This window comes from Pleurodeles waltl, chromosome 8, assembly GCF_031143425.1.
Source record: "Pleurodeles waltl isolate 20211129_DDA chromosome 8, aPleWal1.hap1.20221129, whole genome shotgun sequence".
Taxonomy (NCBI): Eukaryota; Metazoa; Chordata; class Amphibia; order Caudata; family Salamandridae; genus Pleurodeles; species Pleurodeles waltl.
This window is the reverse complement of record NC_090447.1, coordinates 815,532,207-815,548,235: the sequence shown is the minus strand read 5'-3', so window position 1 is coordinate 815,548,235 and position 16,029 is coordinate 815,532,207. Positions and strand designations below refer to the sequence as shown.

General features: G+C 41.8%; 1 protein-coding gene across 1 annotated transcript in view; it reads left to right on the top strand.

Annotated features, from left to right (window-relative positions):
• The window catches only part of UBAC2 (UBA domain containing 2), a 695,090-nt gene that overhangs the window by 524,964 nt on the left and 154,097 nt on the right, over window positions 1–16,029 (top strand). Inside the window, exon 8 of the mRNA XM_069205081.1 lies at window positions 8,844–8,960. Coding sequence (XP_069061182.1) covers window positions 8,844–8,960 — 117 coding nt within the window. The remainder of the gene's footprint in view (window positions 1–8,843; window positions 8,961–16,029) is intronic.

Below are 16,029 nucleotides of genomic sequence, written 5' to 3'. Positions count from 1 at the left end.
AACCAGGGCGATACATTGAGGCCTTTTGTACTGAAGACCAGATGGGTGCCAAACTGAGAACTGCTTTGAGCCAGTCAGTTTAGCGGGGTTATTCTCTTCACATGACTAGGGCTTAATGGCCAGCAGGCGGTCTTGTTTAGAGAAGAAGGACTGAAGCGACACAGACGTTTTAGTAAGAATCAGTCATTTTTAGCCATCCTCCCACTCTGAGTCTGTATTCATTCATCAGGGCCTCATTCCTTAAAATAAGATTATTTTAGGGCTGGACTACAGCTCTTAGCTGAGGCAATGACTCCCTAGCCAGCTCCAGAACAGAAAAGGTTTGAAGGCAGTACTCTGGTGAATACCTTTGACATATGCTTCAATTCTTCAGTGGTGCGGATCGAAAACTAGGATTTGAACATCAACAATTCTGCACAACAGAGTACACCGGAAAAGCACTTGGCCTCTTTCATTCTTTCATGCAGAGATGGCACTATGTCAAATGTAGCACATTTCTGATTCACTGAAAAATATACCAAGAGTAAACTTTATAATTTTGATCCTATAGTAGATTATCAAACTATTGCACCTTTTCAAAAGGAAGGTTGAGTATAAATACATTTATGAACATCTTTTGTTTCCCAAGCTTTGCCTCGCTGATCTTCTACCTTCTCAGACATTTCACTTCAGAAATTGGTTTAAGTTCAATAAAAAGCACTGACCGGACCTAGTCCACCTCTTGTTTCCAAATTGCACACCATAGCAGTTGGCCTTAATTTAGACCTGGTTCCGCACAACCAAATGTCTGTGGTTGGCACTTTTAACATTTAGGCGCTACTTTGAACCTTAAACTTTAAAAATATTTAACTCTGGTTCTACTGATTCGATTTTTGTAATTTTGGTGTGAAATAACTTATTAAAATTTACTCTATTATTCTAAACTGGTTTAGGATTTTTCTTATTTTGTGTTTTCACTTTATTACTGTTTGTGTGCAGCATAAATACTTTACACATTGCCTCTAAATTTAGCCTGACTGCTTTTTGTGCCAAGCTACCCAGGGTTAAGCACAGGTTAACTGAGTTACTTTTTGTAGTTCACCCTGCAAGAGTTTGTGTCTGTTGCTTGACCAGGGCTCACACCCAGTCAACCAACAACCCAATTTCTCACAGTAATGTGAGAGGGAATATATTCTTCATACAAAGTAGTTCCTTTACTAGGGTGCTTTTTGATCTTTTATTGGCTCTATATAGTGCAAACTAGAGTGCTCAAAATAATAATCCCACCAGAGTTCTGTAAGCAACCTCTTCAATGTATACCCTTCATAAAGGCTAATGCTGAATATAACCTACTATAATACAATTGTTTATAAATACAATGTGGGAGGTGTTAAGCACAAACTTTCCGAAATGTTTGAAATGGGTTTCTGATCTTCATCAATATTCTAGTGAAGAGTGTACGGCAGCAGCCTAACTTATCTTTTCCGTGAAACAATTTGGTTCACTGACATATCGAAACCAAAAATACTGTGATACAAAAATATTGTGTCAAGGGGGTAAAATTTACTATTCCCACTCCAATCTGTGCAACAGTAGGGAAAGCGTTAGACACCAGAGCTCTAAACTTTACCATTCCCACTCCAGTCTGTGCAACAGTAGGGAAAACGTTGGACTCAGGGGAGGGGGATTTCCTACTCCTGCTGTAGTCAGTGCAACGGTATTAGAGAAAGCATTGGACTCAGGAGGGGTAAAATTGACTATTCCCACTCCAGTCTGTGCAACAGTTGGGAAAGCGTTGGACTCAGGAGGGGTAAAAATTACTATTCCTACTCCATTCAGTGCAACAGTAGAGAGAGAGTAATTCACTTCAAACAAATAACATATTTTAATAACTCTAATAAATACCCAAAATATACATCTCTAAATATAAAAATGATATGTCTAAATTTGAAGAAAAAAATAAAACAAATTAAATCATTATTACAATATTTATTAATTATTAATTAAAACAAATATTAATAACCAAAGGAAGTAAAAAGTATAACACAATTACCATATTATCTAATAAAAACTATTTTTAATGAATTAATAATGTTAATTTAGTACTAAAATAACTTCCCATCCTATTCCTTTGCAAACTAAACACACACCCAAAATATAACTTAACAAATAGAATTTCACAACTAAAATAATTATAAATTAAATAATTAATAATACATTAATAATTATCAAGAAATTATTTCTTAAATAACTTCCCACCCTTTACCCCTACAAACCCGACAAACTGCATCTGAAATATAACTTAAAAAATGTCTTTACTACGCAAATAATACAAATAATTAGCAATTACATAATTCATATTAATAAAAAATTATTATTAATTAATTTCCTACCCTTTATCTCTACAAACCCCACAACCCGCACCTAAAATACAACTAAAAAATAAATGAATTACAAAATGTACTTAATTATTAATTAAATAATTAAAATAATTAAAACAAATTAAATATAATTAACTTCCCACCCTTTACCTCTACAAACCCCACAACCTGCACCTAAAACATAACTTAAAAATACATTGATTATGCAATACATAATAAATTATAAATTAAATTAATAATAATTAAAATTAATTATAAATTAACTATAATTAATTTACTTCCCACCCTGTACCTCTATAAACCCCACAACCTGCTACATTAAAAATTACAATTAATAATTACATCACATTTAAAAGCTACTAATTATATTAAAAAACATTAACTACAATTATATAAACAATTTATAACATATACAATTAAAACATATGCTAAAATACATAAAAATAATTAAAAAACGATATCCTTTACAACAATATTTTTGTAACCGATATTAACAGCATAGATATTTTTAACATTGATATTACTTTCCTTAGAAAATCATAAAAACTCGATGTTTGTGAGCCGCGATATATTGTCCAAATAGCAACAATTCGCTCCGTTTTCTGGTGCTCACCAGTGAACTGCTGCCACTGTGCTTCCTTTTCCCTGACCCCTGTAATGTCCCGCGCTCCCTGCTGGTTTCTGTACGTAATCAGTGTCTTATTTTTGTCACCTAGATAGTCACGGTAGTGCTTGCTGCCCACATGCCATAGTTTCAGTTTGGAGCACAGTACATTTACATATTAGGTGCCATCTGTTTGCCTTTTCGTTGGCTGATGCTGGATTCTGAATTGCTGCTGCCATGCTTTCATTTCCCCTTCTGGTGATCTGTTATCTCCCAACTCGGCTTGCTTGTGCTCTCTTCTGTCTACAATGCACTAGAGAGGAGACCGTTTGCACGGCTAGCTCAGGCTCCTGACCTTTGATTGCTAGACGTTGCCTTTGTATATAGATATAGGAGCAAGAGCACTGGGCTTTGAACATAATGAATATAAGACGTATGCCAATAATGGAGTCTCATTGTTGACCGGGCTTCCACTTCTCTGCTGGTTTTATGTGCAAAATTGGTGTGAACTATACTTCACATTTGTTTGAGAATGAAGTACATCTCAGTCACAATCTCAGATGAACGTGGGATAGAAGCAGTCCGGTACCAGATCATTGATGATGGCCATGACCAGCCTGTTGCTTTCATTAGCAGGAGGTTACTCCCTAGACCGCCCGGGTGCCTCTGTCGCCCCCCTAGCTCCTTGAGGGTACCCTCAGCAGGCAGGAGGAGGCTTCAAGATAGGAAGGGAGGAGGGGGTGGTAGAGAGGGAGGAGAGAGGAGGAGATATGGTGGAAGCAGAGAGAGATAAAGAGAAGGAGGGTGGGGATGGGGAGGTAGAGAGGGAGAAAAGATGGGCAGAGAGAGGTGGTGGAAAGAGAAAGAGGGTGAGGCGGGAAGTTGAGAGAAGGCGACCACAGAGGGAAGTTAGAAAAGGAGAGAAAGGTGGATGGAAGGATAGAGGGAGTGGGAATGGGAATGGGAGAAAGAAATGGATGGATCGGGGACAAGGAGAGGTGGGATGAGAGGTAGACAGAAAGCGATCAGAGAGGGAGGAGAAAAGGAGAGAGATGGATGGATTGATCGATGGAAAGAGAGATTGCATGAGGAGTTGTATTGAACTGGGCTGTTTTGAACATTTTAGCAAGGGTTGCTTTTGGTTCCAGTCCGGCCCTGGTTATCTCTGAAGCCGAAGGCCAGGTAAGGGCCGTTTCATGGCCTCCTAACATGCATAACCGTTTGACACTGTAAAAGAAAACAAAATAATTGGTATAGCATTTTCTGCACAATAGATACATACAGCCGAGGAGTTATACCCTCTATGTTGCTTGTGTTCATTACTTTGTTTATATTTTGTTGTTACCCTCACCTTGTGTTACCCTTTTTCCTCGCTCTCTACTTCACACCGGTGTCCACCCATTCTTCCCAACTGGAAAGCGGGTGAGCACTCTTCAAGTTACATTCAGCAGTTGAAATGCAGTGCTTTTTTACTGACACCCAGTACGAGTGACATCCACTATGGAAAGGTCTGCATTATGTCCGTGTCCTTGCTCTATGTCTTTGCTCTTCATGAAACTCAACAAAGCATGAAATTTAAAGAGCATGGGCAAAGATAATTTGCCTCGCCTATGCAAGAGCTATTGACTTTGCCTTTATATTTTAGTCATGTTGTACATCAGCATGGCTTCTATTCAGCATGGCTAAGGTTTTTGGGGTAAGGGAGAGTCGTAAAGTGGAGTAGAGCGGAGTTTTATGAGTGGCGTGGAGTGGGGCAGAGTAGAGTCGAGTGGCGTGGAGTGTCATGGAGTGGCGTAGAGTGTCATAGAGTGGAAGGGGACAGAGAGGAGTAGGGTATTGTGGAGTGGCATAGACTGTCATGAGATGGTGCAGAGCAGAGTGGAGTGGTGTAGAGGGTGTTGCTTTGAGTGGATTAGAGTCTTATAGAGTGGAGTAGTGTAAATCTGAGTAGATTGTTATAGAGCGCAGTAGTGTAGGAGAGTAGAATGGAATAGAGTAGAGTACTGTAGAGTCGAGTGACAGAGTGGAGGAGTGGAATAGAGTGTAGTAGTGTCTGTAAAATACAATGGAGTAAAGTGGCAGAAAGTGCCATAGAGGTGGTTACTTACAGTGGAGTAGTGTTTTAGAGTGATGCAGAGTGTTGTAGAGTCAAGTGGCATAGAGTTGAGGAGTGGAATAAAGTGGAGTAGTGTCTAGTAAAATACAGTGGAGTAAAGTGGCATGAAGTACCATAGAGGGAATTGCGTAGAGTGGAGTAGTGTTGTACAGTGGAGTAGAGTGTCATAGAGTAATATAGAGTTTAATGGAGTAGAGCATCATAGAGTAGAGTATCATAGAGTGTAGTGTTGTAGAATGAAAAGGAATGGGCTTGAGTGAAGTGGCATTAAGTACAGTGGTGCAGAGTGCATTGTGTTTTAATAAAGTATTGCATTAGTAGTGCATTGGCATAGAGCACAGTGACGTAGAGTGCAGTGGGGTAAAGAAGAGTGATGCAGAGTAGATTGCAGTGGCAAAGAGTGCAGTGACGTACAGTTATTTGTTTCAGAGTAGAGTGAAGTGTCGTAGAGTGGAATGGTGCTGGGTGGAATGGAGAATGCAAGGAGGAGTGCAGTGGCGTAGAGTGCAGTATTGCAGAGTAGAGTGAGATGGTGCACAGTAGAGTGGAGTGGCCTAGACTGGAGTGGCATAGAATGCAATGGCTAAGAGTGCATTTTGCATAGCAGAGTGGGGCAAAGTGCACTGGCATGTAGTAGAGTGGTGCAGAGCACAGTAGAGAGGCATTGATTGAAGTGACGTAGAGTGTATTGGTTTTGAGTAAAGTGGTGTAAAGTGCATTAGCATGGAGTGCAGTGGCGCAGACTGCAGCGACATAGAATAGAGTGGCTTGGAGTCGAGTGGCACAGGGTAGATTGCAGTGGTGTATAGTTTAATGGCGTAAAGTGGGATTGTACAGAGTGAAATAGAGTGCAGTGGCGTAGAGTAGGTTGTTTCAGAGTAGGGTATAGTGCTGTAAAGTGCAATGGCATAGAGTGGAGTGGTGCATAGTAGAGTGGTGTACAGTGCATTGGCGTAGTGATGCACAGTAGAGTGCAGTGGTGTGGATTTCGGGGGCAGAGAGTGCAATGCTACATAGTAGATTGGTGTAGAGTGAAGTGGCGTATAGTACAGTGGTGCAGGGTTGTGTGTAGTAGAATAGAGTGTAGTGGCATAAAGTGCATTGGTGTAGAGTGGTGCAGAGTAGAGTGCAGTATCATAGAGTGGCAGACAGTGCAGTATTGCAGAGTAGACTGTCAAAAAGTGCAGTGGTGTATAGTAGAGTGGCATAGAGTGCATTGGTGTGCAGTGCAATAATGTAGAGTAGTGCAGAGTAGAGTGGCATAGAGAGCAGTGGTGCAAAGTAGAATAAAGTGGTTTAGAGTACAGTTTGTGTAGAGTACAGTGGTATAAAGTGCTGCAAAGTAGAGTACAGTGGTGTAGAGTGTTGCAGAATATGGTATTGTGGCACAGAGTGAAGTGGTGCAGAGTAGTTGTAGTGCAGTGGCATAGAATGCATTGATTTTAGGGAACATGTGTAGAGTGCAGTGGTGCAGAGTAGAGTGTGGTGTCACAGAGCAGAGTGGAGTGGTACTGAGTGCAGTTGTGCAGAGTGCAGTGGCATAGATTAGATTGTTTCAGCGTAGAGTAGTACAGAGTAGGGTGTATTGGACTAGAGTGCAGTGGCATTAGGTGCTATGTTGCAGAGCAGAGTGGCATAGAGTAGAGTGGGTCAGAATGTAGAATGCAGTGAACAGTGTAGTGGTGCTTAGACTACCATAGGGTAAAGTGCATTGGCACAGAGTAGAGTGCTGTATGTAGAAAGGTGTTGAGTGAAGTGGCTTAGAGTGCAGTTGTGCAGAGTAGAGTGCAGTCATGCAGTGGAGTTGCATAGTGTGAAAAGGTGCAGAGTGGAGTGGAGTGGCATAGAGTGGAATATGCATGATGTGTTCTCACACTTCCATTACAGCCAGCTCATCTTCAGATGAAATTATAGCATACAGCACACAAAAAATAATGTGTAGAAATGTTATCCCCTGTATTTATTTGTTTTGATTGTTTTAAAATATTTGTTTCCAACACCTTTCAGAATTACCAAAATTGTGCTCCATTTCTAATTCTGAAATATCTGCATAGTTAATTTACAGACATTTACATTTTGTTGTGTGCTAGCAAAAAAATAAAATTGTACAGCCTTCCTCAAGCACTCCCATGGTCCCAACAGGATTGTTACATAAATCCTCCCACTTTGAAGTTAGAGAAAGAAAAGTGAATACCTAAGGCCACATTTACAAAGAGCTTTTGTGTTCACAAACATGCCGATTGCAGAACAAAAAGGCGTTTTTTCAAATGTACAAAGCCCTATTTGCGATTCAGTAACCTATTACCGAATCGCACATTAGGTTTGAGATTTGGTATTAGGAAGGGGCGTGTTTAGGTCGTTCCTTCCTAATACGGAATCGCAGTGGTATGTAAGAATGTTTTGCAACCGAAATGTGGTCGCAAAACATTCACATTTTATCACCTTCTTCAAGTAGGTGGTAACCTATTTGCAAATGGAAAGGGGTCCGCAAGGGACCCTTACCCCTTTTTGAATGTTTGTAAAAACATATTCTAAGAGCAGGCCGTGGTCCTAAGGACCACGGCCTACTCTTAAAAAACAAAAAGAAGAAAGATTGCTTTGTTGAAAAGCAATCACAGACATGGTGTTCTGCTGAAGCCAGCAGGCCACCATCCCTGTGATGTTTGTGATTGCCAGTGGATCACAAACCGAGATATATCTCATTAATATTTATGAGGTAGGTCTATTTGCGACCCACTGGGAATCGCAAAATATGTTATACAATTGAACATGGGTCTTTTGAATTACAAAATAGTGAATCGCAAAAAAACACGAATTGATAATCGCAAACACTTACCTTTGTACATGTGGTTCCCAATCACCCTGGAAGACAGAGGCTGGCGTTTGACCTCTGTCTTTGAATACACAGCAAATGTGACAAGATGAGAACAAGACTTAAAGGTCTGTTTACAGAAATCGAGCACCAGTGAATGAATACAGTAAATAAGGTTTGGGTAAGGGCAGGGGCGAACTCTAGCGGGACAGCCTAAAACAAATAGAGCCAGCACATAGAAAACAAACAAATGTGAGTTACAAACCACAAAGCCAGTGGTAAACAACGGGCAGAATGCTTTCCCTGGGAAGCTTTCCAAATGTCCCTGAGACGTTGTTAGCAACCCAGATAGCTGCACTTTCTGGTAGGCTTCGACCTAAAAAGAAAGCAACTGAAAAGAAAATGAACTGCCATACCACACCAATATGGTACCCTAGTAGCTACTGACAACAAGGAAAAAAAGATAACGTACTTCTTTCATGGCAGAAATTTACATTCACTTTTAGAATTTACCAGGCATGTCACCGTACCACATTAGAGAAGTGGTCAAAGCAGGGCTTTTTAGTGGAATAACCCATAATACTGGAGGGTAGTAATATTTGTTAAGATGATAAACGACTAGCTGTGTCCCGTAAATAACTCGTCACAGTGATATGGCAGGGTAGCTATAGGATGTGGGTAAAGCTGATGGTGAGGACACGCCTATTTACGGTAAGAATGTAAACTGCAGAGACTTGTGTGCCGCCCTGCCGCCTGCTCTGTGTTTAAAAGTCTTTTGGGGAAAAAAAGAATGAGTAAGAATGATTACTTAGTACAACAGTGATGTAATTTGTTAGTAGAGAATGGCCACAGCCGTATCGCAGGAAAGCGGCTATTGTGTTTTTCAGTAAGCAAGAAGCAACAGTGATCCACGTTTTGCACAAAAATTAGTAACTTATGATTTGTTTCCAGGTTGGGATGTTTCACTGGAGTCGCTTGTTTACACCTTTTCGTCATGGACTTTTTCCAAGTGCTAATAACCCGACACCTGCTCAAGAGGTTCGCCATACTGCAGCTTCAGAGCAACAGGTAATAATGTTTTGTTAGAGTATAGTCTGCTTTCTTTAATCCTTATGATCCAAACTTATTTCATTGGTGATATCAAACCAAGGAAATGTCTGCTCTTAAAACTTACTGATGTTTTACAAGGCGCTCTTACTGACTTTCATCGAATAGCTCATGGTTACTTGTGGTCCCAACAGCTACATGATATTTCCCAGAAAGAATCAGATTTGTGTAAAAAGTTCAACTGTGTTATTAAACAGCATTATAATTACAAATAGTTTGAAACCAGTAATGACTCAGTTGAATTGTGTAACGAGCAGCCTGGGCGTCTTCAGTAGATGGACCCTGTGGCCTATATGGTAGCTTTCCTTCTGAACACAAACAGGTTCCATCAAATTGGACATTCGGAGAGCCTTAGTGCAGGAATGGAATAGTGGTCCAAAAGGTGACCAGTGGCTTTGCTAGCTTTTGTTAAATGTTATTTGTCAGTATGATATATTCAATTGAAAGAATATACCAAAAGGTCAGAGGTTAACTGTCATAATTCAGTTTTTGGAAGACAGTTCCACATTGTATGTCTTCTTTATCCCAGTCCAAGAATGTCAACTTTGAGACTAATGATGTTTGCAGTTTATCTTGTTTTTTTTTTTTAAGTAAATGTCAGTCATGAACAATGGAATTTAGACATTACACGGGGATCTTGTTGCCATTTCATTGGAGTTCACATAAGGAAGGATATCCTGTTTCTTTGTTTTGTGCAGCTTTTTTTCTGATTTGATGAAACATTTTTATAACCGATTTTCACCTTTCCAGCTTTTCTTTGAGCACACAGTATAATAAGATTCACTGTTTGCATTCCTTTAAAAATAATGCTGAGGGCACCCAGCCCATTTAAGAATGGGAAAGGTGCCAGTATATGGGTTGTAATTTGCTGGATCCTTCCCGAGGAAGCAAATAGCCCAGGTAGGCAGTTTGAGAATTCCTATTGACTGCTGTTGAGAAAAGCCAACAGCGTATGACAGTTTGTCACGTATCAGGCGTGACGTAGAAAAGCCTGCAGGAATTGGACAGTCAGTCTGAAGTATGCGAGGAGGACGGTGAGCACAAAATCACTTTTATTTTACATATGTAAAATACGATCGGTTCAACAGTCTCCGAGGGCCCCCAGAACCGCCGCTCCGTCCAACCGTCATCTCCCTCTGCTCTGCCCCCGGCGTTTCCCTCGCGCTGCCGTCAAAACGCCTAGCAACCCCTTCACCATGGGGTTCTAGTCACGAGGCCGTGCGCGAGGGTACGCACTCAAATACAACATTGAGTTTTTTGTTATTTATTTTTTTAACAAATATTAACAAACCTCCCCTAAAACAAAAACAAAAGAACTAAAACACTAAAAAAATAAACATTAACATTGATGCAGTTTGCAGAATAGTAATGCAGTTTGCAGAGTAATAACTCGTTCCTTCAATGACACAGTTTCCAAGGTAACTTTCGTACTCTATCACTCCTGCGTAACACAAGACCCTCATCTCCGCTCTTATTCATGTCCGATCTTACCACTAACTCTCGCCTGGTGACACCCTGAGGATCCCAGTTCCCCTTCAGTTTAACCACCTTGGATTTGTTCCACCACTTGTTGCCTTGCACCCTCACTGCATTGCCCAAAACACGTTCAACACAAACAGTTTCGGAAAATTTTGCTTAACCTTTTTTAACAAACGTTGGCAGTTTTATCACTACCCTATCACCTTCCACAAAAAATTACTCTTTAGCCCCTTTCTTATTGTCAAAGTATCTCTTTTGTGTAAACTGCTTGTTTTCCACATTGGCCTTGATAACATCAGCACGCTCTCCAACTAGCATTTGTTCAAAAAACTTAGACTTCCACCCAGGTTTGATTTGGGTATTGGCTTTCTCCCTTTCAGAGCTTCAAAAGGAGATACCCCTGTGGTAGAATGAGGAGTTGTTCTGTAAAACCAAAGCATAGCCTGTACAGATGCCAACACATCACACCCATTCTTCAGTGCCCACCTGATACAGTCCCCCACCACACAGTTGAATCTCTCCACCAAACCGTTTGTTTGAGGTTGATAGAGGGAACATCTCAGGTGTTTGACTGAACCTTGGTTCAGAAATGCTTTAAACTCTTCAGACACGAACTGAACACCATTGTCCGAAATAATTTCTTCCGGAAAGCCCTCATTCATAAACACTTCTCTTAAGAAGGTCACTAAAGATCTAGCATTAGGCTCCTGTACAAATTTTACATAAGGCCACTTCGAGAAATAATCCACAACTATATATGCATACCGTAGACTGGAATTAAGTAAGTGAAAGAGTCCCACCATATCCACCCCCAATTTTCGCCACGGACCTCCAGGACACGCAATAGGCATAAGGGGTGGTGTCACAGTTTTCAGACTCTTGTCAGAATTAGAACATATAGCACAATTCTTTATCAAATGCTCAATTTCACTGTCCATACGTGGCCACCAAAAGTTGTCACGTATTCGTCTTTTGGTCATAGTGGTGCCCAAATGACCTTCATGCGCCTTCTTCACTATTGAACTCCTCAATTCCTCCGGAGGAATGAGTTTATCATTTCTCAAGAGAATGCCCTCCTCAATTGTAAGTTCATCTGAAATTTTCCAAAATGGCTGAATCGCCAACGTCAAGTCTTTCTCATAAGGCCATCCTTCAGTAATGAACCTCATAACAGAACACAAATCATTGTCTCCAGCCAACTTTTCCTTCCACTCTGTCTCAGAGCAAACACAGACATGGTCAACCTCAACCGTTGCAATCATACAACATTCATCGTCCACTATTTCATCAGTCATCGAACTAATCTGACTGGGAAATCTCGACAAATAGTCTGCTCTTATATTCGTTCCGCCAGGAATATGCATGACCTCAAAATCGTATTGCATGAGCCTAGCTACTAACCTAGCAATTCTAGGTGTGCCTGTCTTATCATTTGTTCCTTTTAAGATTGAAACCAAAGGCTTGTGATCTGTCTTTAATACAAAATGCCTCCCCCACACATAGCTTCTGAATTTTTCAATGGCCCAGACACAGGCCAGCAACTCCTTTTCGATGACAGAGTAATGCACCTCTGGTGCCCTTAAAACTCTATACGCGAAGCCAATGGTGTTTTCATCACTCCCAACAGTTTGAGTCAACACAGCCCCCAATCCAATATTGCTGGCATCAACTGTTAGGCAACATTGGAACCTTTGGTCATACGGTTTTAACACTTTGGCTTGAGTTAAGAGGACTTTGATATCTTCAAACGCTTGTTCACACTCAGCACTCCACTCAAAACTGGTCTTATCCTTCAATAAATTTGACAAGACTCTAACCCGACTAGCATACTCCGGTATGAACCGGGAGTAAAACTCACACATGCCTAAAAACACTTTCACCCCAGCTTTGTCAGAAGGCGGAGGTGCTGCCTTAATAGCATCAATCAAACCAGGTTTCGGGCTAACACCCTCCTCCCTCACATGACCCAAATATTCCACAGAGGATTTCATGAATTGGCACTTTTCCCTTCTAAGAACGATGCCATGATCCTTGAATTTCTGCAACACCTTTCTGAGGATCTTGTTATGGGCCTGTAGATCAGGGGCGTGAATTCAAACATCGTCCTGAAACACCAGTACATTGGAAATACCTTTCAACAATGTGCACATAATCCTTTGAAACACAGAGGCTGCCGACGCCAACCCAAAAGGCATGCAGCAAAGCTGTAAAACACCAAAAGGCGATACAAATGCTGTCAAATACCTGGAATCGGGATCCAGCTCCACCTGATGATATGCACTGGCCAAATCTAACTTCGTAAACACCTTTGCGCCTTTAATGGTAGACAACATTTCAGTTATATTAGGTAAGGGATGTGAGTCCACCCATATCTCTCTGTTGAACGCTCTCAGGTCCACACAAATTCTCAACTCTCCATTCTTTTTCTTCGCTACCACCAGTGGAGAAAGCCACAAAGAGGACTCAATGGGTTCTATAATCCCCTTGTTCTGTAAACTTTCTAATTCTCTTTCCAGATCTTCTCTCACACTGAAAGGCACAGACCTAATCTTATGCTTGACAGGGGCAGCATGCAATTTTACTTTAATCTTATGTTTAAAACCTTTCAGCTTTCCCAACTCACCTGAAAAAACTTTAGGAAACTCGTTGAGTAGACCTTCAATCACATCAGTTTCTCTGATCACTGCAACCTGTTCTGATGTACCTGGTCGCAACACCATACCAAACAAACCCTGATGGAACCAACCTAAAATGTTCAAACCTTTAGCTGCTACATAAACTTTCCCATGTATACGTCTCCCCCTAAACTCAAGTATATCCTCAAAAAAACCTTGAAGCTCAATCTTCCTCCCTTCATAAGACACTGGAGCCCTGTCTGGTGGCTCAAGAGCTCGCTCTTTCCAATTCTGCTTGAACAAGTCGAGAGTAATCATGGTGATCCTAGCCCCTGAGTCCACCAGCAAACGCAAGGACTTGTTTCCAACTCTAACGCACACATACGGATCCACACAGTTATCGGGATCACCAGACTTAACCTCTCCACTATCAACAACTAAAACCATATCCTAAACCTCTCCCATGAGGTGCTTAACTGCTTCTTCATTCTCATCCATCACTGTCATGACAGATTCACGTTTACCACCTTGACACACTTTAGCAAAATGCCCAACCTTGCCACAATTCCTGCATTGGATATTCCATGCAGGACAACTCTTAAACCCTTTTTGATGAGGCACATTTCCACATCTAAAGCAATCATTCTTTTGTTTAAAAAAAACATTAGAATTAGCAAACTTAATGTTTTTCTGTCCGCTTGTTTTAACTACTGTTTTTTTATCTTCTCTGTTGATGACGGCGTTGACCCTGGTAGCTGCTGCCTGTTCAATTTCTCTGGACGACTTGATCGAAGATTCGATGCTCTTAGCAATTTTTATAGTTTCAGTCAATGTTGGATTGTCCAACGATAACAATTTCTGTCTGATAGACTTGTCTGTCCCTTGACAAATAAATTGGTCTCTGATGAGTTGATCACCCAGCACTCCAAACTGACATTCTACAGCCAAAAGACGCAACGCCGAAATTTAAGTGTCAACATCTTCGCCAGAACGTTGTTGTTAGAAATGGGGTTTTTGGTTGGTAGTCAGGTTACCCTCTGACCAAGCAAAAGCCCTCACTCTAGTCAGGGTAAGTCACACACAATCCAAGATTATCCTGTGCCCACCCTTTGTTAGCTTGGCACGAGCAGTCAGGCTTAACTTTGAAGGAAATGTGTAAAGCATTTGTGCAATAAATCATACAATACCATAATATAACACCACAAAAATACACCACACAGTGTTTAGAAAAATATATCATATTTATCTGGGTATTTGCAGGTCAAAACGATCAAAGATGCAATATGAATTTGTAAAGATATCACTGAAAAGTGATATAAAGTGTCTTAAGTCTTTAAAAAGCAAACAAAGTCTCTTTCAAGCACAAAGTACCTGGTTTCTGGTGGGAAATCTCCGCAGAGGGCCGCAGAAGAGGAGATGCGTGGAAAAATGGTGTGTGTGTCGGTTACGCCCCTTCACACACGGACTTGCGTCGTTATTTTTCACGCGGGGAGACGTGCGTCATTCTACAGGAGGAAAAATGGTGTGTGCGTCGGTTGCGCCCCTTCACACACGGACTTGTGTAGTTATTTTTCACTCTGGGGAAGACGTGCGTCGTTTTCCGGCACGCGGACCGTCTCCTTCTATGGGTCGCGGGGATTACCAGATGTCCCGGGTCTGTGCGGGGATTCTCCTGCTTGTTTTCCGGCTGCGCGTCGTTCCGCGGGCCTGTGCGTCGAAATTTCACTCTCACGGCAGGCGTCGCGTCGATTTCTCCTTGGAAGTCGGGCGGCGTTGTCCTTGCGAGGCCGTGCGTCAAAGTTTCGGTTGTCCCGAAGGCGTTGCGTCAATCAGCGTCGGTGTGCGGCGTTTTTCTTGCCGCGGAACAAGCTGTGCGTCAAAAATTTCGCCGCACGAAGCGTCCAAGTGAAAGAGAGAAGTCTTTTTGGTCCTGAGACTTCAGGAACAGGAGGCAAGCTCTATCCAAGCCCTTGGAGAGCACTTTTACAGCCAGACAAGAGTTCAGCAAGGCAGCAGGCCAACAGCAAGGCAGCAGTCCTTTGTAGAAAAGCAGACAGGTGAGTCCTTTGAGCAGCCAGGCAGTTCTTCTTGGCAGGAGGTAGTTTCTAGTTCAGGTTTCTTCTCCAGCAAGTGTCTCATGAGGTAGGGCAGAGGCCCTGTTTTATACTAAGTTGTGCCTTTGAAGTGGGGGTGACTTCAAAGAGCGTCTAAGAAATGCACCAAGCCCCCTTTCAGTTCAATCCTGTCTGCCAGAGTCCCAGTAGGGGGTGTGGCAGTCCTTTGTGTGAGGGCAGGCCCTCCACCCTCCCAGCCCAGGAAGACCCATTCAAAATGCAGATGTATGCAAATGAGGCTTAGTACCCTGTGTTTGGGGTGTGTCTGAGTGAATGCACAAGGAGCTGTCAACTAAACCTAGCCAGACGTGGATTGAAGGGCACAGAAAGATTTAAGTGCAAAGAAATGCTCACTTTCTAAAAGTGGCATTTCTAGAATAGTAATATTAAATCTGACTTCACCAGTCAGCAGGATTTTGTATTACCATTCTGGCCATACTAAATATGACCTTCTTGCTCCTTTCAGATCAGCAGCTGCCACTTCAACAATGTATGAGGGTAGCCCCAATGTTAGCCTATGAAGGGAGCAGGCCTCACAGTAGTGTAAAAACGAATTTAGGAGTTTTACACTACCAGGACATATAACTACACAGGTACATGTCCTGCCTTTTACCCACACAGCACCCTGCTCTAGGGCTTACCTAGGGCACACATTAGGGGTGACTTATATGTAGAAAAAGGGGAGTTCTAGGCTTGGCAAGTACTTTTAAATGCCAAGTCGAAGTGGCAGTGAAACTGCACACACAGGCCTTGCAATGGCAGGCCTGAGACAAGGTTAAGGGGCTTCTACGGTGGGTGGCACAACCAGTGCTGCAGGCCCAC